The 22,894-nt window shown below is 55.6% G+C and overlaps 8 protein-coding genes across 8 annotated transcripts; 3 read left to right on the top strand and 5 right to left on the bottom strand.

The window, feature by feature from the left end:
- Positions 1 to 355: 355 nt before the first annotated feature.
- CDEST_04820 (Putative ubiquitin interacting) lies at positions 356 to 4,009 on the bottom strand. The gene is made up of 7 exons (XM_062920979.1): positions 3,480 to 4,009; positions 3,353 to 3,406; positions 3,227 to 3,302; positions 3,045 to 3,176; positions 1,637 to 2,959; positions 1,318 to 1,583; positions 356 to 1,260 (listed from the first exon to the last, which is right to left on the bottom strand). Exons 1-7 carry the CDS (start codon positions 3,576 to 3,578, stop codon positions 520 to 522), a joined length of 2,691 nt encoding a protein of 896 aa, XP_062777030.1. The 5' UTR covers positions 3,579 to 4,009; the 3' UTR covers positions 356 to 519.
- A 556-nt stretch (positions 4,010 to 4,565) lies between these two features.
- Positions 4,566 to 6,451, bottom strand: CDEST_04819 (Putative ubiquitin-conjugating enzyme E2, ubiquitin-conjugating enzyme/RWD). Its single transcript, XM_062920978.1, has 2 exons — positions 5,696 to 6,451; positions 4,566 to 5,612 (listed from the first exon to the last, which is right to left on the bottom strand). Exons 1-2 carry the CDS (start codon positions 5,843 to 5,845, stop codon positions 5,085 to 5,087), a joined length of 678 nt encoding a protein of 225 aa, XP_062777029.1. The 5' UTR covers positions 5,846 to 6,451; the 3' UTR covers positions 4,566 to 5,084.
- An 888-nt stretch (positions 6,452 to 7,339) lies between these two features.
- Positions 7,340 to 12,923, bottom strand: CDEST_04818 (Putative serine/threonine-protein kinase, active). The gene is made up of 5 exons (XM_062920977.1): positions 12,550 to 12,923; positions 10,325 to 12,478; positions 9,923 to 10,261; positions 8,855 to 9,854; positions 7,340 to 8,803 (listed from the first exon to the last, which is right to left on the bottom strand). Exons 1-5 carry the CDS (start codon positions 12,760 to 12,762, stop codon positions 7,608 to 7,610), a joined length of 4,902 nt encoding a protein of 1,633 aa, XP_062777028.1. The 5' UTR covers positions 12,763 to 12,923; the 3' UTR covers positions 7,340 to 7,607.
- A 208-nt stretch (positions 12,924 to 13,131) lies between these two features.
- CDEST_04816 (Putative spindle pole body-associated protein cut12) lies at positions 13,132 to 16,772 on the top strand. The gene is made up of 2 exons (XM_062920975.1): positions 13,132 to 13,532; positions 13,594 to 16,772. Exons 1-2 carry the CDS (start codon positions 13,469 to 13,471, stop codon positions 15,603 to 15,605), a joined length of 2,076 nt encoding a protein of 691 aa, XP_062777026.1. The 5' UTR covers positions 13,132 to 13,468; the 3' UTR covers positions 15,606 to 16,772.
- CDEST_04817 (Putative ribosomal protein uS5 domain 2-type superfamily) lies at positions 15,872 to 16,765 on the bottom strand. The gene is made up of 2 exons (XM_062920976.1): positions 16,379 to 16,765; positions 15,872 to 16,305 (listed from the first exon to the last, which is right to left on the bottom strand). The coding sequence occupies exons 1-2, from the start codon at positions 16,653 to 16,655 to the stop codon at positions 15,893 to 15,895; spliced, it is 690 nt and encodes a 229-aa protein (XP_062777027.1). The 5' UTR covers positions 16,656 to 16,765; the 3' UTR covers positions 15,872 to 15,892.
- A 166-nt stretch (positions 16,773 to 16,938) lies between the features above and the next one.
- On the top strand, positions 16,939 to 18,671 carry CDEST_04815 (Putative arginine biosynthesis protein ArgJ). Its single transcript, XM_062920974.1, has one exon. It carries the CDS (start codon positions 17,035 to 17,037, stop codon positions 18,415 to 18,417), a length of 1,383 nt encoding a protein of 460 aa, XP_062777025.1. The 5' UTR covers positions 16,939 to 17,034; the 3' UTR covers positions 18,418 to 18,671.
- Positions 18,672 to 18,868: 197 nt separating this feature from the next.
- CDEST_04814 (Putative derlin, Rhomboid-like superfamily) lies at positions 18,869 to 20,606 on the top strand. Its single transcript, XM_062920973.1, has 3 exons — positions 18,869 to 19,131; positions 19,189 to 19,465; positions 19,925 to 20,606. Exons 1-3 carry the CDS (start codon positions 19,085 to 19,087, stop codon positions 20,393 to 20,395), a joined length of 795 nt encoding a protein of 264 aa, XP_062777024.1. The 5' UTR covers positions 18,869 to 19,084; the 3' UTR covers positions 20,396 to 20,606.
- Position 20,607: 1 nt separating this feature from the next.
- On the bottom strand, positions 20,608 to 22,659 carry CDEST_04813 (uncharacterized protein). The gene is made up of 3 exons (XM_062920972.1): positions 22,177 to 22,659; positions 21,856 to 22,107; positions 20,608 to 21,770 (listed from the first exon to the last, which is right to left on the bottom strand). The coding sequence occupies exons 1-3, from the start codon at positions 22,475 to 22,477 to the stop codon at positions 20,632 to 20,634; spliced, it is 1,692 nt and encodes a 563-aa protein (XP_062777023.1). The 5' UTR covers positions 22,478 to 22,659; the 3' UTR covers positions 20,608 to 20,631.
- Positions 22,660 to 22,894: the final 235 nt, after the last annotated feature.

Genomic DNA, 22,894 nt, shown 5'->3' with positions numbered 1-22,894 from the left:
ATGCCCAGCCTGGACGTCATGCGGCCAACTCGCCTCTCCTACCAGCTTCTATCTAGACAATTTTCGAGCCCTGCTGATAGCAAGGGAGGCAGTTGCGGGAAGCTCGCCGCCAAAACGGACAATGACGAATATGGCGGGGTCTCGGCCGGGCGGGAATAGCGGAGTCAGGCTCATGCCGTGGCCCGAGCGTTGCACCATGCCAGCCCATCCCTGCAAGCCCAGGCATACCTGTTCAAGTGAGGTAGAAGCTTCGAGAACCTTCTACGCAACTATCCATGATTTGGCCTGATACCGTGAACCTTTCACACGTCCAGCGCAGTCTACCTATCAGCCGCCAAGGCATGTGGGCATAAGGGGGTATCAAACAATTGGTATTACACTACAGGTGTCGCTATTCTTTACCGAATGCTTTGTAGCGCTGTGCCTTGCTATCTGCTGCAGGGCAGTTGAGCATCCACTGATGCTCCGTCCATACAGTCCATACATCCCAGGTCGACTTTGCTATGCCATTGGTGCCCTCTAGTCTTGAAGCTGCTGATGCTCGTCGGGAATCTCCATGTCCATCATCTTGATCGTCTTTTGCTCATCTCTTGGGTCGTGTGTCGTGCCATAAATCGAGTGTCTAGCCATGAATGGTGAGCCGCCCCCACCCCCAGCCCGTTCCTGCATCTCTGGGCCCTTGGGTTGCTCCTCACCGTCTGGCGTCACAGTACGACTGATATCTTCAACGCCGTCAATAGGAGTAGGGGTTGAGAGCCTCTGTTGTCCAAGAATACTGGGGGGGTTGGTGTTGTAAGCTTGTTCTGCGTTGTGTGTCTTGCCAGAGCGCACGACCTCAGCCAGGTTTCTGCTTGCCGTGTCTGTGGCGCTTTGTCTCGCTGCCAAACCCGTCATATCAGTGTCCGTTGTGCCATCTCCCTCACCAAAGGGGTCGCTGTCAAAGTCGCCTGCTCTAGAGTTGGTGTCGCTGTTCCCCAAAGAAGCTCGGTTAGTTGCCATGGAGTCGACACTGCCTGAGCGATACTTTCTCTTGGATGGTGAGATTGGCGACATGTTTGTGTTCCTCAACTGCGCGCCTTCGTCCGTGGCTTCTTGGTTCAGTTCCTGGCGGAAGTTCTTGTTTTCTGCACGGGCAAACCGCTGTAGGGCGTCAGAGAGAGGATATGCAGGTGTGTTCATTGCGTCTTCTGTAGCGTAAACAAGGAGGGGCCCCTTAGTCTCCCTGTGCACCTGCCGCATCACCTGGTCAAAGGAGTATTTCTGTTTCGTTCCAAGTCAGCATCAGTCCATCGAATTGCCTCTGGTTTTCCGGCTTACCTCTGCCTTTGCAGGATTTGCACTACCCGCCTCATACGACAGCCGCCACCACTGGTCAATGGGGGCAGTTGCCTCTCCAATGTCAATCAGAGCTGGGCCGGCTCGCTTGCAGACGTACGTTACGTTCTGCGACGTGGCGATTCCCCTCAAAAGGAACTTCTTGCTGGTGAAAGGCTTGGCCAAGCCTGGTTTGTCGGGGTCAGTAAGCAGAGTGCTGCTAAGGAGCTTCTGCCGTTCGAGAAGCCTCTCGCGTTCCCAGTCGAGCCCTGGCTATGAGATTAGCAGCGGTATTACTGGGAAATCCGGGGCCATGACGTACTCTTCTTAGTCTCCTCAAGTTGAGATAGCTCCCACGAACATCTGTCGGCCACCTGTTGTGCGCTCTTGGCCAGCGCCTCCTCGGCTTCAGTCTTGACGCACGGCACGTCTTCGAGACGAATGTACTGCTTCTCGTCTTCGTTCTCGAGTTTTTGCAGTTCCCGGAAGCGTCCCAGCCCATCCAGGTAATCCACGTGTCTCTCGTATTCCTTAAGTGTGTTGAGTAGCATTTCTCCCTTGTCATGAATTTTATCCGTCTTGGGATCGATCCACTTAGTGAGTTCGTACTCCCTCGACCGTGCTTCGTATAGAGCCCTCGCAACCCAAGCCAGGTGTTCTTGACAAATCCTCGCTTCTTCTTTCCGACTCTCGAGATAACGTTCCGGGTACCAGACTTCTGGTATCTCCAGGTATTCGGGGGGGTCCTCGCCGTCAATGTTGACTGTCATGACCTCGCCCATGTCGTCGAGAACGACCATACCCATGTTCGGCTGCACCTCCGCCCACGTCATGGACTCGTGCCAAACAATCCAGTTCCAAGCATCATATAGAGTCTTGGTCTGTTCATATTGACTTTTTGTCAACTCAAAGTTGAGGAACGCGAAGCGCGTGGGCTCCTGAGTGGGCTCCAGCGTCTGCAACGACAGGGGACGGGCCAGGTGAGTCAACGGCTTGAGAACTTCGACATCCGTCTTTTCGTCGAGCGTGTCGTAGAACTGTCTCTCCAGGCTAAAATTGCTTTTGGGTATCAAGTCAGCCATGGCCTCGACTGATCCATAACTCCTCTCGGTCAGATCCAGGAAGGCCATCAAGCGGTGAAGCTCCTCGTGAAAGTCCGGTTTCGAGTTTTCTGCCCACTGGTGCTCGCCTTGCTGAATGGCGGCAAGGACGTGAGGGGCATATATCGGCTGGCCCTTCCACCATTCGCTGTTGTGCCCATAGCTGGCTGCTTGCTCGCCGGCTTGCAGAAGAACGTTACGCGCAAGAGGAATTTCGTGAAGGATTGTCAGTACGGAGCCCAGTCGCTGCGATGCGCTACGTGCGTTGGGTTTGTAAATCAAAAACGCCGGAGCACCCTCGTCTCGCTTTCTCGCAGATGGGGTGGGGTCGCCGTCAACAACTGCTTGACTCGAAGTCGTTGCGGTCGTTACCATGGCCCAGTTGTTCTGGTCATAGTCGGACCTGTTGGCCGGCCCAAAATATGGAGCGTTGGTGCCTGTGTCGGTGACGCCAGCTTCTTGTGGATCGTATCCAACAGCCTTCTTAGATTCGGCCATGGCCCGCTGCAGATCTTCTTCATACTGTTCTGCACTGCTAGGCGCTCCTGTGTTGCTTTCGTCAGCCATCGCTCCTTTTGGCATGAAGGGTAATACCGGTAGCGTCCCCGGCTATCCAGTCTGTCATCCTACCAAGTGGCGACCGATTGTTGGTTCTCGATGGTGGTCGTGAGGGAGCACCGGCGGAGGGCCCGTAAAAGCCGTTGTCGGGTGGAGGGGTAACGCCATGGATGACGGCATTGTCGGGTGCTTCAATATTGAATGCTGGGTAGTCAGCACCGCGATTCCTTCAACCAGAGTGAAGCCCGGCTTACCTATGCCAGTGTTGTTTGGTTCTCCCTCGCGGCCGGCGCCGAAAGCTGTGTCGTCCCAAGTGTACTTCCTTCGGAACTTTGCCTCTGTTAGCTTCGATGTCGGTCCGTTTGTCGAGGGCCACGTACCGCATCAGAGTTCTCATAGTATTCGCCTATGAGCTGATCCAAGGAAGTGTTGCTCTGCACCCGCACGTCAGCGAATTGCTCAGAAGGTACGAGCCTCGTAGAGACCCATCGCCCGCGGGTATCGCACCTTGAGCGCGGACACCACCAGGTTGCGATCCAGCATGGGGTCTAGGCTGGTGATCTCGCAGAACTGGGCGACGTCCGCTGACGTCGGTTCGGTCGCCATGGTGTCGAAGCTTGCCTCGAAGGGCTGCTGTTGCCGAATCGAATCGGGGTGTCGGGTTGATCAAATGATATGTTGCGGGAAGATTCGATGTTTGCGCATGGCCATCAGCGGGACGGGAGCGGGTCGTGAGGAGGAGTCTGGCGCATGAAGCTAAGCCAGATGTTCGGAAGAATGCTGTCAAACGGACGGGAGCTAGTGTGCTGGGTGCAAGTAGATGTCGAATGACCCGGCGAACTGGCGTCCGCACGATTGCGGAAAGATGCAGGAGGGGGGCGGGATAGAGCCCCAAAGGAGTGAACAGAAAATAAGAAGTACTAGAGGTTCAGATTCGTCCCGTCCCGTTGCGTCGTCTCTTCGGGAGACCTCGGTTTGTGTCGAGCGCTAGGTAGGCAGGTAGGTGAGGTAGTAGGTGGATGAATGCCGCGCCGAGATTCGTGCTGGGAAAGCCCCGTGAGCTCTACGGGTAAGACAGTGCAGCGTCCTACCAGCGGTAACAAAAATAAAAAAGACTTCCCCACTATCTGAGTGACCTTCCACGCGGCGGCTGTTTCCTTGTCGGGAACAGGGTATCAAAAGTCTACCCCAATGCACAAATAGGCACCGCAATAAATAAAACGTTTGTATTACTCATGATAGTTGTAATGCAGACCATGAACCACTCTTCTTTCCCATTTGACCAAGTTGCTGAAGACTCGGGTGATTGCAACAAGCTGGACATGTCCGCGCAAGCCCGCTTAGTTTGGTGCTAGCGGGGTAAGTCACAAGGTAGGTAGGTAAGTACGGCAATTGCAGAGAGACTGACTCTCCAAAACGCTGAAGTGGATTGGGGAGTCGCCCCCCGCTGGCTAGGTATTCTTAGGTACCTACCCTGGGTAGGCAGTGTGCTTGCCTTGCACACTGGTAAGCCAAAGTTCAAGGGTGGAGGCTCCGGCAGCCATAAGGGATTGCGTCACTCACATCACATTCAAAGATGAGACACAGCACCCAGTTGGCAACTGCAGGCAATCTTTGCCACGCAATTTTCAACGAAGCAGGCCAAAAACATTACCAAATTGAAACATTTGCCTCAAATGTTGGATTTGCATTTGCAGAGAATAGCGGTTCCAAGTCTTTTGATTGGTCTATTTGCGGCCCCTCGTGCGATGTCGCGGCTTGTTGGTTTCCGCACTCTGGTTCCCGCGCTGTCTTTTTTTCCTTTTGCAGAGCCAAAACATGATCATCCCGTTTCTCTGCGTCAAAGCCTAACCGGAGATCCAACGATGCCCAAAATCACAAAATGAGACTCCGTTCTGGCCTTAAACAGGGCCTGGCTGACAGCCGGTGAAAACGCCCGGGGCCGTCGCTATGCATCATCATGCGTGCAGTAAGAGCAAGCAAAAACAGAGAAAGCAAAAAAATAATAATGATAATCAGCCCGCCGCAAACTCCGCGTCCCCTGCCGTAAATGTGTGATATCCGCCCTGTCGGATCTAATGTTCGATGTGGAGTCCATGCGCAAGCTCGTGTTCAAGGCTTGTCATCATCCGCATCTTCGTCGTCCTCGTCCTCGTTGTACTCGTCCATGTCGAAATCGCTGTCGCTGCCACCCAGATCGAAGTCGCCCTCGTCGTCCGTCTCATTCCAAAAAGCGTCGTCGTCCATGGTCTTTTGGGGCACCGGCTCCAGATCCGCCGTAGTCGGGATCGTCACGCCAGGAGGCATGTCCTTCTTAGACTTCTCAGCGGTCTCCCGGGCTCTCTTGTTGTATTCTTCGCGTGAGTCGCGGTACAAGACGCTCGCGTCGACGTTGGCGGGGGAGTTGATCTCGGGGTCATCCAGAAGTAACAGCACTGAACGCAAGACCGACTCGACGCCCTGGAGAGGAGACCAACGCTCGCAAGCCTGCTCGCCTGACTGCTCGTCTTCGCCGGGTGTGTGTAGGATAGAGATGCAGAGCTTGCCGTCGGTGTAGATGTTGGGATGGTAGATGGTCTTGTTCAGGAATCGGAAGGTTGGCGGGGCATAGGGGTAATCGCGAGGGAATGTCATGTCGGCCTGGGAGGTTTGTTAGCTTTTGGTCTCATTCCCAAATTCGCGGGTGCTGTGCGACTTGAAGGGCGAGGGCGACTCATGCTGACCTTGAGATAGGCACCGTTGAACGCGCTGTCCGGGTTGACGACCATGAGACCGATCTTCCAGGACATGACATTCCTTTCGTCGACATCAATGTGCACCCACTTCTCCTTCTGCAGCGCCTGAAACTCGCTCATCAAACGCTTCTGCGCCATGGTGACCAGCGGCGGTTATTGTACAGTGTCGGTGAAGGAAGGGACTGCAAGATGCGTTGCGTCGAAGGAGATGGTTCGCGGCGAAGACCAAAACGCGACGAGGGCCGAACGCACACGCAGTGTTGAATCGGTTCGGGAAAAAAAAGTGCTCTTGTGGGTTGGCAGCTAGGGAAGCGCACCGCAAATGCTCACAAGAGCGTGTGACCGGACAAGAGAAGTAGCGGCGAAGTGGCAGGTGGGATGGAGGGGCGAAGGGGATGACTCGATGTGGCACCAGACTGACTCGAAATGGTGGTGGAGGTGGTTGACAGTGAGTAGATGGCGGTAGACGGCGGATAGGAGATAAGATAAGAGGGAGCGCCAAGAGTCGTGAGAGCGGCAGCAACGTCGATCGTCGGGTTTGGTCAGGTGTAATTGGGATCAAGTTGGAAGGGAGGCAAGGGGGTAGAAGTCGCGATGCGTCAAGCAAGACGATGAGAAGGAGGAAATGTCGGACTGAAATATCACTAGAGAAAACAAAGTACATGCCAGAGCAGATGGGGAGAGGGTCAAGGCTTTTAAAAGCAGGGGAGAGTCTGCGATGTCGCCGAGGCGTCCTATCGCGATTTATCAAGGTTGCGTTCCTTGGACCGAGTCGAGGCACCAACCAGACCGGGCCACCCAGGCGGCTGGGTACAGTACTTACCTACCAAGGTACCTATCCAGGGGTAGGCAGGCATGTTAATGTGCCCTGAGTAGACTTGGGAGGTCACGCAGAGTGTCTCGGATCCGTGACCAGCTCGCTGTCTCCGTCCTTCCACTGTCAATGAGACGGCTTCCGCCACCTAACCCTACCAGTGTCCTGCTGTGTCATTGTTGAGTCTTTGCTTACCCGAACCCAAAACCGCTTTCCAATCCTCAACTCGAAGCCGACGGAATTCTGCAACTCTTAAGTCTGCAACAGGCTAGACGTTTCCGACTGTTCTGGACTCGTCAAGCACTCGCTCCCACCGCCAGCTACGCACACAAGCCGCAGGTCTCTCTCTCCCCCCCTTTCCCCTTCTCTCTTTGTTCTCTACCTACCTACCTGTGAGGTATTCCGTTCTTTTCTGCCCCGTTGGAATACAGATACTGGTGCATCACGTAAGACATGCACCTCGGTAGGTAACAGTTGCGGAAGACTCTTACACCATTGCATCAAACCCGCTCTGCAAACGATTTTATGAGTCCGCAAGGGTACCTGATACCACCCCGAGCTACCAGGGCCAAGTCAGCGGACATATGGAGATCCATTTCCTGCACTTGTTATGCACCCTCTGTCGGCCATCACTAACCAGAGTTTTCCCTACACATCGGCACTCGACTCGACCGGCTGGCTCGCCCGACCCTCCAGCGTCCTTCTGTTTCGGTACCTGACCGTGAGTTTGGCCTATACTTGATACAGAACAGGACAAGCCGGAAGGGCCCAACAAAGCGTCGCCGCGCAGCCGCTTCTCTCCACCCCTCCACAGGGGAAACTTGACCCCGGTGCTTTGTCCGATCGTCCCGGTTCAGCCATGCGACTCGGGGAACCAACCAACCCACGAAGCATGTCATGACCTTGGCACCGACCCCCTGCTTTTGGACCTTACACACGGGTATTGTCCCAAGCTCACGATGTGATCATTTCCAAAGCCCGAGGAAGACGTGCTTAACGTCGGTTGCATCGTTAGAATGCTCTTGTCTTGATTGCTAGCATATCCTGCTATGGCAGCCCAACCACATCCTCTCGGCTCGGCTTCGCCTACGCCCCCAGGTCATAGTAAATACAGTTCCCCGTCCTGAAGTTGTACAGGAACGAGTGCCGGCTGGCATTCTTCTTCTCCCAGGTCCATTTCCAATTAAGTAACATGTCGTGGATTTCGCGCACATACTTCTTCTCTGCTGTCGTTACGCTGTGTTCTACCTTGCGCCAGCTCTCCCCGTCCGACAGGCACGTGTCTCTAATGAGATCCATCACCTGGTCCGTTGTCTCGACGGCCAGGATGGGTCCATCGAGGAACGAGTGGACCAGACTGCCGGCGCTCACCTGCGCCTGCTCCACGACTGTCCTCCGATTGAACTTTTTGCTCCTCGTCTGCGCCGTCAGCACGCGCACGTCTTGCTCATGGTGCGTCTCTGCCGCAGCCCCCGTCTCGGACTGTTGGGCGCTGCCCCTCAGCTTGACTACGGACTTGGAGTCGCGCTCCCGGATCTCGGCTCGCAGCCACGAGAGCAACTGCGCCATAGGTATGTCGACGTCGGGCGTGTCTTTCTTGTCCATCGTTTTGACCTTCAGGATCGCGTCTTGCTTGATAACGATGATCCACGAGTACCCCTCATCACGATTCCGGGATAGCAAATCTTCTGGCGATCGTGCATCCTTTGCAAGCTCGGCGCTGATGTTGTGCGACCAGAGCATCTGCAGGATTTCTATTCCCGTAGACCGCAAGACGGCAGCATCGAAGCTGGCTACCAAAGCATCGCACTGAGAACATATTAGTAGCCTGGCCAAATCGAGGGGAGGCGGACGACGAACTCTCTTGGCGTTGTCAAAAATGTCATGGCTTTCTTCTTCGGATTTCTTCAAGAAAGCCCTACCACCGCTTTTCGGAGACCTCGATAGTTTCTCCCACGACAAATTGAACCCCACGGCGTGGCGCTCTTCGTAGTTGTTCCCAATTTTGGGGCGGTTCTCTCTGATGAGGCTGTCGTACCGACCACCCGCGGCGAAAACGTCCTTGACTTTCTTGTCGTAGAGGCAGGAGAAGAGTATTCCCCCGGTGTAAAAGCTTTCCTTGAGACTGTTCAGAGGAGTGACGTAAATTTTGCTCGCAACTCCGAGACGTTTGGCATATTCCGAGACCTCTCGCAGATGCGCCAAGGTCGACGAAGCTCGCTGGTACATGTCGGTGCCTTCAAAGAGGGTCTTGAGCTTGGAAAAGGCCTTTGACGGTGTATCTGGACCCGGTTAGTTTCATGTCACGACGTGATCAGGTGCTCGTCACTTACCTCGGAAGTCGAATCGTTGTAGTTCGTCGACACTAGTCGCTGACAAACCGATCATCGGAGATCGCAGCTGCGCTCTGATTTTCTGCCAAGTCCAGTGGTGAATGTTCAGCTTGCTGAGGACGTCTGCCACAGCTCTCCGAGAGCCGTGCTCGACTCGGCAGTAGTCGAATATAAGCTGTAGTAAGTCGGAATGTCCCAGGTGGAAACACATCTGGCTCGAGGATAGCGAGGGGAAGGTCGCAATGATTTCGTCGAGCACCTTCAGGACCTCCGCTTCCTTCAAAGCCAGATCGAGGGTGTTGGTCGTCACAATGTCAAAGTCAACCTCACCAAGCATGTAGGGCTGCCCAGTGTCCCCTTTGTCGCGAAAAATATTGCCGAATGTGAATGTCCGCTGAACGCCTGGCGCTGCGCTGGCCTTGGCAAGCATCCTCGCGTGGCCCATCGTAAGATCGAAGGGAAGCTGTAGGACCGTTCCGTTCGAGTCCAGAAGTCTCACAACGTTCTCGGCATAGTGGGCGGAACGGGGGTAGAGACATGTCCGTTGACACTCCAGAGCTCCGTGTCGGCGGAATATGGATATCAAGGTTTCCTTGACGATGCTCTGGTTCAATAAGTCTGACTGGCTCGGGCTCGACTCGTGCATATCCCACGCGTAGTCCTTGGCTTGTTCCAGTGGCCGGGAGAACAAAGTCGACAACATCTTCTTGTAGTAGGGTGAGCTGGGATCTGCGAGGCCTGCAAGGGTACGTCTGATGGTCTCACTCTCCATTTGGACCGGGAGCTTTCCGCTTTGGAGCAGTTCCGCGCTTGAAGGCCGCTCTTTCGGGTTGTGTGTTACCAACGACAAGACAATCTCTGTCTGTACTCTTTCCGCAGGCTTGAAATCTGGAGGAAGTATTGGGCTCGGTCGCCGGAGCTTCTCGAGGACCTCGGCTCGCTGCATGCCGAGCATCGGAGGATAACACATCTCGAAAAAAATGATACCCAAAGAATACATCTTGGACGATGTCAGTACCACGGCTACACACAGGAGGGTGGCCGTAGAGCTTGGCACGTGAGACTTACATCGACTTTGGAACTGTACATCCCGCTGGAACCCGACCGTACCTCCGGGGCGGCATAAGACGTGGTTCCGATGCTTCTGGTGATGTCGTCTGATTCCATAGCGTTTGGTAAAGCTCTGTCGACAGCAAACTGGCCACTGGTTGCCAATCCAAAATCGCCAATCTTGACGTTGTCCGTTCCATCGCTACTATGGGCAATGAAGATGTTTTCGGGCTTCAGGTCTCGATGAACGATGCTGAGGCCGTGAATATGGGCAAGCCCTTCGAGTATTTGTCGGAAAAGACGCCAAATTTCCGGTGTGTTTTGATAAAGCTTTCTGGTGATCAGATCACGTAGTGTCTATAGTTGTCGGTTAGGCCACCGGCGTCCGGTAGAATCTCCATTGATGATAAAATAGCTTACCCTTTTCTCGCAGTATTCCATGGAGATGTACAAAACTGTCCTGGAAGATCGGTGGGATTGAGTCCTTCTCAAGATCTCTTTGCCCTTTGGCGCGCGTCCGACCGCCTGACTACTGTTGTCAGAGTCGGAGTCGCTCTCATCCTCCGAGTCGTCCTCGTCCTCATCCTCTTCTTCGGAGCCGGAGTCGTCTTCTGCGTCCGAATCGTCGTAGCCAAACTCCACTTGGGGGTAGCCACTGGATGACATAAAGTCCAGGCCACCGGTGCTTGTCGTGAAGTGAATGGCGGGGCCTTGAGATATCGTGTCTCGAGAATCTTCCGTGTTCAAGTCTTCCGTGGAGGTGTCGCCCTCTGCGTCAGACTGGTCCGGAATCTCCTCGACCCAGGTGTTGTAGTAGCGAACCACGGCTGGATGGCTGAGCTGTGACAACAGGCGAACCTCTTTCAGGATTTCAGTCAGGCTTGCTTGCGACCTTTGGCTGACCTTCTTGATGGCGTATATTTGTCCATCCAACTTTTTCCGGGCCTTGACCACCTCCCCAAATCCACCCTTACCTAGACGACCCTCCTCATCAAAGTCTTCTCGGTATCTCGACGAGGTGAGAGTTCTATTCGTCGACTCACGTCTCAGCCTTGGGGGTATTGGGGACAGGGTGTTGAGAGAATGGTAATTCGACGTGATCGCAAGGCTGTCCTCCACTATTACAGGGGCGTCTGTGGCAAGGAACTCACTGGATCCGAGCTCGAAGGCGCGAGGCCGTTTCTTAGGATCCGCTTTGAAGAATCTGGTAACCAACTCTTGCAATGGCCTCGACAATGACATAGAATCTGACACGGAGGAAGGCGAATGATACTTTTGAGGCACGTCTAGCCCAAATATCATTTGCAAGAAGACAATGCCGAACTCCCACATGTCCGTCTTCTGCGTGTAATGCGGTTTCGACAACGCGGCAGTTTCCGGCGGCAGCCAATAAGCGGATTTTGCCGAGCTCAGTCCCAGAGGCGCATGGCTTTTGGATTTGATGTTGTGCAACTCTCGTTGATAGCCCGCGTCTGCGAGTTTTGGGACAACCTCTCCTGTTTGTTCCCGGAAAAGCAAGACGTTCCCTGCGTGGATGTCTTGGTGGACCATAGACTTGTTGTGTAGGAAGTTGAGAGCATCCAGTAGATCTCGCGTCCAGGCGCGCACCTTGCTGGTATCCAACTGGCCAGCGAGGTCGAGAAGTTCAGCTAGAGATCCCTTCTCGGCACTAGGGGTGAGAACGTTGACGGTCCAAAGACTGGCCAACGCTTTTGCCATGTTGCTCTTCTCGCGCTCCACTCTGAAGTCCAATACCTCGAGCAGATTCCGATGACGCACTTGCTTAAGTGCCTCAAGTTGGCTTTCGAGGGACTGAATTTGTTTCTTGAAGACAGAAACGTCCTCTTTGGCAGTTGTACGAAGAACGGCTTCCTTGAGAGCCAAGGTGGGACAGTCCTGACCACTGTCAACGACGGGCCAAACGGAGAAGACAGTTGAAACGGAGCCTTTGGCGATCTCGGACTTTCCGAAGACGGCCTGAAATGAAATGGCGTTTCCGGTTTTGTCAGTCGTGTTGCAAGGTCGGTCAAATATTATGCGGCCACTTTCCGGGCCGTTAAAGCCATCCATTGTGTTGAGAGATGGTAGTCCGTTGGGGCGGTTCTTCTTGCGCGTCTCCTTCGCCTTGTCCTTTTGGCGTTTCAACTCAACCTGCAACAAGCCGCCAAGAACTCTCTCTTCCTCTTTGTTCTCTTCCTCCTTCTTGCGTTCCTCTTCTTCTCTCTGCTCCTGGGCCAGTTTGGCCAGTAAGGCCTCGTGAGAGGCTCTCTCTTCTTCAAGCGAAGGCAGCTCAAGACCCTTCGCCTTGGCTTGAGCGGCGTCTTCGAGAATGTCTCTTAGTCCTTCCACAATCCGGTCCATCATCTCCTGCTCCTCGGTGGCAAAGATTTTGGGCTGTGTCTCGATGAATTTCTGAAGTTTGAATAGGGTAACTTCACGAAGGTCGCCGGTGCTCTTCAGCGTCAGTAACGGCGGGCTCTTGGGATACGTAGCAGTCATCACTACGCCAAGAGTGATGGCCAAGTCCTCATCCGAAGAAGCCCTGATGCGGACATCGAATGAGGGGTCTGATTTCTGGTTGAATGTCAGCATCGCCAGTTTCGACGATCAAAGCCTCCATTAATAAATGACGAGGTCCTCGTTACCTTCCAAGCGCCCGGTGTCTCTGCATGCCTCATAAAATCCTCTCCATAAATGGCTTCGAGAGCGATGAGCTCGTTCTGCTGAAGCTCCTCATATTCAATCTTGCTGGCAGCCTCGGGACCCTTTGGCTTGAGTCCTGGGAAGCTTGAGTCATCTTCGTTTGTCTGAGGCCGGTCGATGGGCTTTTTCCACACCCCGGATGATTTCCACGCCATATCGAAAACGACGACAAGGTACTTGACGAATCACCACAGCGCGAGCCGTGACGGTCCGTTACAGGAAAGCCATGATGCTTATGTATGGGCAATTTTGTTATCAAATATAGGGTAAATTGAATGGATGATAGACCAGGAAGGAAGAAATAGACGAAACTAAGTCTAGCCGACTGAAGCGCCACAGCTAGCGAGCATCGACGGCTGGCGGCCTAATGCGCTGTCACAGTACGACCTCTGCGCCCACCGCCGTCAAGCTGGAAGTGGGGGTATTTTCTCGAGCGTTAGGCGGGTGGTGCCCCTCACTGATGACGCCCGTCGGTCTGGCGCTTTTCTTTCTAATGGGCCAAGACACCCAAGGTTCTAAAGTGCCTGGAGATTGGAGGGGTGCTAGAAAGAGGGCTCCGTTCGATAACATGTTTCTCAGACTGTGTGGGTCTGGTGGGCGACACAGGGACGCGCCGTCCACATGCGGTAACAAAGTAAACAAGGAGAGAAACACATTCGTCTGTTCGCCGCGGTCAGATCACCCAAACTGCAAACCACCCAATAAGTACCTGCGACCCGTCAGGACACGAGCGCATGTGATGCGAACTTGTAAAACGAACTCCGCGCATCCTCAGACACCCCCGATACGCGCGTAATCATCATCCACTCATTGGCATCATCGTCCTCTTTCTTCAGGATTCAGGGGGCCCACGAAGTTAGGATGCTAGGCTGGGTTCTTAGACGAGGGTTGGAGGGCGCGTCTGGTGGAAACAGAGGAAACCCAGGTAAGGAGACTCAGCACGACTTTACAGTCACCTCTCCTCGTTGTTTCTGACTTCGAGACAGACGACACGACGCAGATTGAGCAACCAGACACGCCAGCGCCCGTTTTCGCTGCGCGCGCGCTGAAAAGCGCAATCTTTGGGACACCCGCGCGACCTGACGACGACAACACCGCAAGCATGGCGCATCGTAGAGACGCAGACGACTCCGACGCGGATTCGCGAACGCCATTGAAACCCCAGGGTATCCTCCTGACTCCCGGAACCGGGACTTCGCGGCGAAAGCGCGTTTCGTTCGGGCATGACGTGTTGGACAATAAGATAGTCGACAACAAGAAGGGCAAGGGGAAGGATACCGAAGAACGGCCCGGAAAGTTCCCCGACAGCTTTGCCGACTCGACCAGCGACTCTGCAAGCAAGCGCACCAAGTTGACGGAGGCATTGGAGAACTCTCGGCGGAACAAGGGAACCGCGAGCTCACGAGAGAGGAGCCAGACGCGCTCCGGCACAGCGAGAGGAGACGATGCGGAGGACGAGTGGGAAGAGGCCGATGACGACCAGTGCACCCAAGACATCACGATTGACCTTAATGAGCCTCATTCGCGGTCGGGCAAATATTGGAAGTCGGAATTCGAGCAGTATCACCAAGACGCTAAAGTCGAGATGGAGAAATTGCTCAAGTACAAGCAACTGGCAAAATCCTATGCCAAGATGAAGGACGCCGAGGCCATCGACCTGAACGCAAAACTTAAGGAGGAGCAAGAGAAGGCATCACAAATGGAAAAGAAGATATCTGAGATGGCTGCACAGATTGCTTCGAAGCGCGTCAGCGGCGAGGAAAGGGACAACCCACAGTTGATGAAGGACTTGGCCAAACAGACCGCTGTCGCCGTCGAATACAGGACACAGGTGAAGGAGCTGGCAGCCTTGCTGGAGAATCGCGAGGGAGACGATGACGATGGTGATGCCCGAAGCAGACGCCGAAGGCAGACCGCCTCTCCACGGACGCACAAAACTTTGCTTGAAACGCAGCGCGAGTTGAGAAAAGCTCGAGCGCAAGTGAGGGAGAACGGCCAATTGCGAGAAGAAGTCGAGCGCTTGAAGTCCGACCTCCTCTTTGCCGAGCAACGAGCAAACAAACTCGCCGAGGAAAACAAGCGACTCGCCGAGCAACAGCCGTTACAGAACAAGGAGACGGCCCCATCGAATAAACACGTGGACGAGGTACAGGAAACGTGTCGACTAAAGGACGAAGAGTTGCGCAAGCTCAAGTCAGACTTCGAGTCTTATCGGGCTGACGCCGAAGCCACGCAAGAAGATACCCGGCGCATCCTGGAAAAGGCAACTGAAAAGATCAACGAACTGAAGAAGGAGATCAAGACTCTCAAGGCGGGTTCGGCGGAGGCGTCTAAGACCAAGGGTGCAACCACTGCTTCAGCAGACCGTGAGCCAGTTGCAAGGGAGCATCGGGCACAAGACAACGACCGCCTCGTTAAGACCAGCAAAGTCCAGAAGCCGTCGGTTGATACTGGCCGGCGAAGCCTCGAGCTAGTGGAGTCACTGGGCCGGAAGCTCAATGAGACGAAGTCACAGAATCTTCGGGATAAGTATCAGCAAGACGCCGATTCTCTCAGCTCGGAAGAAGACGAGCCTGTGGCTGCGCCCGTGCGACGTCCGCAACCCGAAATCTTTTCAAATCGCGTCGAACTGGACAAGCCTAAATGGCGGCCCTTCATCCCGAGATCACCACGCAACAGAGAATATCTCGGTCCTGATCTGAACGAACGGATTGTAACCTCGAGCGAGGTCCCTTCGGGGACAACACCGATGCCACGGCATAGGTTTGCCAGCAAGGCAAACAGCCATCCCGTCGACCTGTTGGAAGACCGGTTCGCCAGACTTGGCGGCCCTGACATTGACGCTAGCGCCATGATGACGGCCAACATGTCGAGGAGCACACTGCCTCCCGAGAGGCGAGCCGCAGCAATTGCAAGGATAGAACAGAGGAAGGCCGACAAGAGACGAGCTGTGTCAGGCCAGAGCAGCAACAAGGAGAATGTGCGTCCTCGTCGCTGATGGGTAATTTGGGCCAATTGCATGGATTGCGGGCGTTCACGTTTCTCGCCCTTTTCTTATCTTTTCTTTGGCGTTTGGTCGTTTGGTTGTAGAAACAGGGTTCAAGTCATTGTACGAGTAATTCCTGGGTACAATGGATAGCATGGTGTTTAGGGGGGGGTATCATATCAGCTCTCAGAATATTCAAACGGTTCAAGAACCTCGTTCCCAACGTCGTCCCTTTTTTTGTTGTTGCCTTTACTGTAGTTTTCTTCTTCTTTCATTTCATTAGATGCATTTTGATCGATTTACGCGCTCAAGGTTCCCTTGGTGCTGGGCACTTCTCCCTCCTTGCCAGCAACGCGACTCGTTGCCATCTTGACGGCCACGGCCAGGGCTTTGAAGGCGCTCTCGGCACGGTGGTGGTCGTTCTCACCCCGCAGGCAGTCGACGTGCAGGGTGACTCTGGCGCCCTGGGCGAAGCTCTGCAGGCAGTGGGGGATCATCTCGCAGCTCAGGTCGCCAATCTTTTCGCGGCGGAGCCCGAGGTCGATGACGCTGTAGGGTCGGTTGGACAGGTCGACGACGGCGCGGGAGAGAGCCTCGTCGAGCGGGGCGTATGCGTAACCGAAGCGGGCGAGGCCGGTCGCGCTGCCGAGGGCGTTGGCGAAGGCGTAGCCGAGGGCTATGCAGACATCCTCAGCGGTGTGGTGGTCGTCGACTATACGATCAGAGTAAGCGAAGGGGCAAGATGGTCGTCGCGTAGACCGTGAGGAAGAGAGGAAGAGACGGACTGTGAAGGTCGCCCTTGCAGGCGAGGGCCAAACTCCAGCCAGCGTGCTTGGAGAGGGCGTGGAGCATGTGGTCGAGGAAGCCGATGCCGGTGTTGACGCTAATCGTCTGAGACTTGCTTGCCTGCGAGGCGTGCTCAGTGACGGCCGCAGTGAGTCTCGAGTCGGTGTCGGGTGGGAATGCCCCGCCATCAAGATTGATGGCCAACTGAATCTTGGTCTCGTTGGTGTCGCGCGCGAGGGCGGCCCATCTGGGAGGGTGGGAGGGGGTCGTAGACATGGTGGTGGATGTGTTGTGTGAGACGTTAGGTAGTCGACTGTGGAAGAGGATGTGAGGGAGGGGAACGTAGGTATGGAAAATATGTCACAAGGTATCGCAAATCAAGATGGCATTTCGATGAGGTAGGTACCCAGAATAATTATTTCGGCACCTGTTTTTTTTCTTTCTTAGTCACTTATCGACGGCCCACGGGCCGCCGTCCGTCGGAGCTGTAGCTGTAGAGTCATACCACGCTGGGAAAGTGGCCGGGGGTGGGCCATGGGGCATTGGCCAATAAAGGCGCCGACTCCCAAAGAAAGCCAGCCCGTCCGTGTCTGAGTAGTTGCCCCCCAAACCCTTTTCATCGCCATCGTTGGACACCCATCGCCGATTGTAAAAGATGGCGCAACCCGTCAGGAGGTTTCCCGGCCACTTGGCCCAGTTCGTGAGGTGTTACTCGGTTTCGGCTGAGAGTATTCCCGCCGCCAAGAAGAAGTATGTGCCGACTGAGGGCATGTATCCCCAGGGTTTTCAGGCCTCTGGAATCCTCGTGGGAGTGAAGCCGGGAAACAAGACCAAGCCCGATCTCGCTCTGCTCAGCTCAGACCGGCCTTGCGCCGCCGCCGCCGTCTTCACCAAGAACAAATTCCAGGCGGCACCCGTCACCTTCAGCCGAGACCTCCTGAAGAAGAAGGCCAACCGCGGCATTCGTAGTGTCCTCATCAACTCGGGGTGCGCCAATGCCGTCACCGGAAAGGGTGGTCTCGAGGATGCCTCTCTCATGGCGCACGCCGCCGACAAGGCTGTTGGAGGCGAGGGCGATGCGTCGTCAACCATTGTCATGAGCACGGGAGTCATTGGCCAGAGACTCCCCATTGCCAAGATCGTCGACAATGTTCCCGCTGCTCAAGGGGCTCTGGGCTCATCTCACAAGCACTGGCTGAGCTTTGCTACCGCCATCTGCACGACCGATACGTTCCCGAAACTCAAGTCCAAGACCTTCACGCTGCCCTCGTCACCAGGCGTCGAGTACCGTATTGCTGGCACCACCAAGGGCGCCGGCATGATCCATCCCAACATGGCCACGCTCCTCGGTGTTGTAGCTACCGACGCCCCCATCTCGCCTGCCGTCATGCCCTCGGTTCTTAAGCATGCCGTCGACCGCTCATTCAACAGCATCACGATCGATGGAGACACCTCGACCAACGACACTCTCGCGCTGCTCGCCAACGGTGCCGCTGGAGGCAAGGAGATTGTGTCCGAGGATTCGGCCGATTACGCTGCTTTCAAGGAGGTCCTGACTGATTTCTCTATCGACCTGGCCAAGCTCATTGTCCGAGACGGTGAGGGCGCCACCAAGTTCGTCACGATCCGCGTTGTCGAGTCCGCTAGCGAGGAGGCTGCACGGAAAATTGCCAGTACCATTGCCAGGTCGCCTCTCGTCAAGACTGCGCTGTACGGAAGGGACGCCAACTGGGGCCGCATCCTGTGCGCGACTGGTTACTCGCTTGTGTCCGAGCCCGGCCAGGCCGTCAGCGATGTTCCCGAGGTCGTCCCCGAGAAGACCAACGTCTCCTTCGTGCCTACGGATGGCACCCCTGAGCTGAAGCTGCTCGTCAACGGCGAGCCTGAGATGGTTGACGAAGCCAGGGCTTCCGAGATCCTGGAGTTGGAGGACTTGGAGATCATCGTGAGGCTGGGCACTGGTGACAAGGAGGCCACGTACTGGACCTGCGATTACAGCCACGAGTACATCACCATCAACGGTGACTACCGCACGTGAAAGGGCCGTTGACAGTCTGGGGGTTTGGAAAATTAGATCACAGCTAGAGTCATTGGGAAGCATTGTCATATTAGATACGCTGGGCCGCAGGGCGTGAAGCGAACGAAGTACCTAGAGTTGAGGTGGTTATTCGGAATGGTCCATTAAGAGGTCCAATCGAGGTAGTCGATCGGAATGTTCAATTGAGAGCTTAGCAATGAAGTTCGTTCGCGTCAGACCTGCCAAACAATGGTGGCTCCGGGGGGTTTGTCTCCAGTCGATACTAGCAACTGTCAGCGGTCGCCGGAACTGCAGCGCACCGCAAGCGACGGACCGGGGGACGTCCCCCACCAAGATACTGATTTCACCGCTTAGGCCCACTCAGAGGGAAGCCCCAGCGGCAGAAAAAAAATGCATTGAAAAACGCGAGGCAGGAACGGTTCCCTCTGCTTCTAGCTTATTAAAATATTCCCCTTCAGAGAGGACACGGGTCAGGAACATGTCCACCACCAACACATCAGCGCTGCAGCCTGGTGTCTCATTGGTTCTCCCCCGCAACGCCTGCAGATAAAAATACGGCGGCCTGCCAATTGCAAGCTGCCATCTGCCATCTGCATCATCTTCACCACATTTCTCTACTTACCATCACCAGCTTCCACCACGCCAGAACACCCTTAACTTTGGCAAGATGTCCGAGTTTCTGGATGTCTACTGGCAAGCGCCACCTGTCGCAAGGTAAGCGCATTCCATCTCTTCACTCACCGCCAGATGCACGTACTGACTCTCATCTAGAACATTTGCGACGGCCGCCTTTGTCACGTCTCTGTCCGTCCTCCTCGGCATCGTGAAGGCGTACTGGTTTATCTTCCTGCCGGACTTCCTCTTCCAGTTCCCGCCTCAGATCTGGCGTTTCGGGACCAATTTCTTGCTTACTGGCCCCCAACTCGGCCTGCTCTTTGACACGTACTTCCTGTACACGTACCTCACTGCCCTCGAGATCGGCAACCCAAGGTTCGCTAGACGCGAGGATGTCATTTGGTATCTCATGTTTGTGTGCACTGTCATCACGGTAAGTTTGCTATATCGTCGCTGCCCTCCCTCGGCAGTCCGCCCAACATCACGATACCCAACAGCGTCCTCGGGAAAGTTCCTCCGCGCGCTGCAACCTGCAGAGAGCATCGTCTCTTGTTTGCTACACCTACACACTACACCTCATATTATCTGCCCGCATAGTGGATACCCACAGCTATAGCGGTTCCTGGAAATGAGGAAGAGTACCCTCACGGCGCGACCAGTCCATTTCGCTTTACAGGACTTGGCTTGTGGCGTGGGCGTGGTGGGATGTCTATGGATGGCTCGTGTAACCTTTCCAATGTTGCTCGAGTGGTTTTTATAGCTCCCTACATTTTACCAATCAATCTGGGTTGTTTTCGTCGTTTTCACTATGTCACGTTATTGTCCCGGTCACCATCACCATGGACCAACCCAGCTCTGGCCCAGGGGAAGCATGCGCTAATATCGCACACAGGCGCTCTGCACCTACCTCATGGGCGGAGGAGCCTTCCTGCCGGCTTTGATTCTCGCTATGTGTCGCACAGTCACCCAGGACCAACGTGGCATGAAGGCCAACTTCTACTTCGTCACTATTCCCGCCCAGCTGACCCCGTTCTGCATGATGCTCGTGTCGCTGCTGTTCCCCGGCGGGTACTATACCTTCATGATCCAGCTCATGGGCTTCATTGCCGCCCACCTATACGACTTTTTGTCCCGGGTGTGGCCCGAGTTCAGCGGCGGTCGCAATTTGATCCCCACGCCCGCCTTCCTGTCGCGTCTTGTACAGACACCTCGCTTCAACCAGCGTGGCTACGGCACTGCCGTTCGCGGCGGCGGAGGCGCCCCGGCTCAAACCTCTGGCAGCAGCACGGGCGTGTCTCAGGGTGGGGGCGGAGTTCTGCCGGATTCGTGGAGGACCCGAGGACCTGGAAGGCGTCTGGGTTGAGAGTAGAAGAGAGTTGTAAGATAGAGCACTATCGCATTACCGATAACAAGAGTATAATTTGTTTCTCTAAGTATCGTCTTTACGTCCCATGTCACGTGAGCACCATGTGCTAGAAATTCAGAAAATCCGCCCGCCACCAACGCCAGAAGCTATGACCCCGAACCCGATCCCGATCGTTTTGTCGAGTGTATGCCCCGACGCCTTTGGCGCCAGATGCGAGAAGATGCCGGCGTGGTCTATCCGTAGAGTGTGCTCTTGCCGCTCCGGATGGGCATGTCGCCCTCGTACTCTCGAGGGTCGACCTCCCTCGCGACCGCCACCTGGGAGATGATCGCGTGCCCGGCCAACGGCCTGTCTTGGAACCTCTGCCCGTGGAAGGCGAGCGGCTGAGAGATGTGCATGTCGCCGCCCGCCTCGCCGCGGCCCGCCACCGGCGTCGCGCCCTCGACGACGATCTGGGGCGGGGGGTACTGCTTCGGCACGCGGATGCGCGGCACCGAGGGGAGTAAGAGGGACGGAATCCTCCGTGACTTTTCATGCGTCGGGGGCGGTCCTCCCGGCGGCGGCGGAGGGATGTTCACGAGCTTCGGCTGGGCGTTTGCGCCGTCGCCGCCCGATCCGCGTGACCTCGCGGGCGATGGCGTCCGCGACGACGACGACGACGCAACGGCAGCCTGCGGTGGCGGTCTGATGCCACCCGTGCCCGGGTCCTCAGCGGCCGTGAGGTAGGTCTGCAATGCGTACGAGTCCGGCGTGTTAGTCCTTCGAGGGTTCGGCGGCGAGGGGGTGTTGGCGCGGTTCGACTGGCGGCTCATGGCGCGCGGAATATAGGCCGGGTGCGTGGGAAGGGCGCTGCTGGGGCCGTGGAAGCCCGAGTGGGGGTCGAAGTTGTAGTGCGCCGCCTCACGGCCGACCTGAACATCCTGCTCGAGCCTGTCGTAGTAGTCGGCGTTGCTGCTGAAGTTCTGCTTCTCCTGCAGCTCGTAGTTGTATGAGTTGATGGACGACGACTTCTTTTGGTCGGTGATGGGCGCGTAAGGGCTCTTGTTGATGGCGGTGACGGAGCTGGCGTGGCTCCGGAGGGGCCGGGGAGGGAGGCCGGCTTCGTCCTGCATCCTCTGCTTGCGCTGCTTGCGGCAGTAAATGATGAAAAGGCAGATAGCTCCGACGAAGACGAGGCCGCCGCCGACGGCGATGCCCACGATGGTGCCGAGCGTCATGGTCGTGGCGGAGGCCCCGCCATCTCCCGGCATGGTCGTGTTGGTGGCTGACTCGGTGATGTTGACGGCTTCGGTGGAGAAAAGCTGGCCGGTCAGGCCGAGGAGACTGCCGTTGGCGGGTTTTTGCTGGCAGCCGGCTTTCAGAGCAATCAAGACTGTGTAAGGCGAGAGTGTTTGTTCAGCATGCGCTTCTATGAGAAAGGAATAAAGAGGCAGGGGGGGTTCTTGTGTGAAGCTTACAGTTGGAGAGGTAGCTCTGGCTGTCGCTTGACTGCAGACACCGAACACAAGACCACCAATTTGGGCTCGCAAACCTATCGGCATCCGCGGTGCAATAATCATACGCCGTGTCCGCGTCCGGCGTGGTGAGCCCGACTGTTAAGGCATTCTTGAGAGGACGGCACGCGCTGTTGATGATACAAGGGGAGTTGATGTTGGAAATGGCCTCGGGAAAGTCAAAGAGGCAGACATCTACTGTGTATCTGATGTTATCTGCGAACCTCGGATTAGCCGCCCGTCTTACACGAGGGAACCCCCCTTTTTCCATAGGCTGAGTCTTACAGAGGAACCATGCCGTGTCGCTCTGCGATCCCTGGGCTGCCTGGCTTTTTTGCAAGCAGCTGACGCAATTCCTAAACTTGATTCCTTTTCCTGTTGAATGGTACTGGTCATTTTCGCAGACAATATCTGACGAGTTTGTCCCTGATGTCGCCGTGTCGATTGCCGTGCCGTTTGGCCCGCCCAAGCACAACGCCGCACAGTCAGAGCCAGGTGTAACCTCGAGCGAACAGACGGCCGTGACGAGCAAGAAGACGAGAAGTAGATGCCACAGGGACGGGACGGCGATGGCGAAGTGCCTCATACCGGGCTGGGCTCTGGCAAGGGGAGGCGGGAAGAAGGGAGAGGATGATGGGATTAGGTGAAGCCCGGGCAATCTTATGAGCCTGGCATATCACCTCCCTTTGACTGAAGACTCGGTGACTGTGAGAGGATCGGATTCTATCGTCGAGGAGACCGGAAACAGCACAACTATCGACGAAGAAACTAGAAGCCCTCCTTTGGGGGGAAACCTGGGCTTGCTTCTGCGGGACTCATTGCAGATATAATGCCCGGCCAGAAAAGGTAGCATTGCGGCACGGCTGATCCCCAATGCAAGAAAGGCAGGCGGCTCTGCACCTGCAAGCATTGTCAACGTAGAGGGTTGGTCTATTTTTGAGGGTGTGGTGTAGTGTATCCGTAGTTGCGCTGGCTCCAGCCGGTGAGAGACTCAAGACGGCAA

Source organism: Colletotrichum destructivum, chromosome 3 (genome assembly GCF_034447905.1).
Source record: "Colletotrichum destructivum chromosome 3, complete sequence".
NCBI lineage: Eukaryota > Fungi > Ascomycota > Sordariomycetes > Glomerellales > Glomerellaceae > Colletotrichum > Colletotrichum destructivum.
Note: the sequence above shows the minus strand (reverse complement) of the source record. Positions and strands in the feature narration are given on the sequence as shown.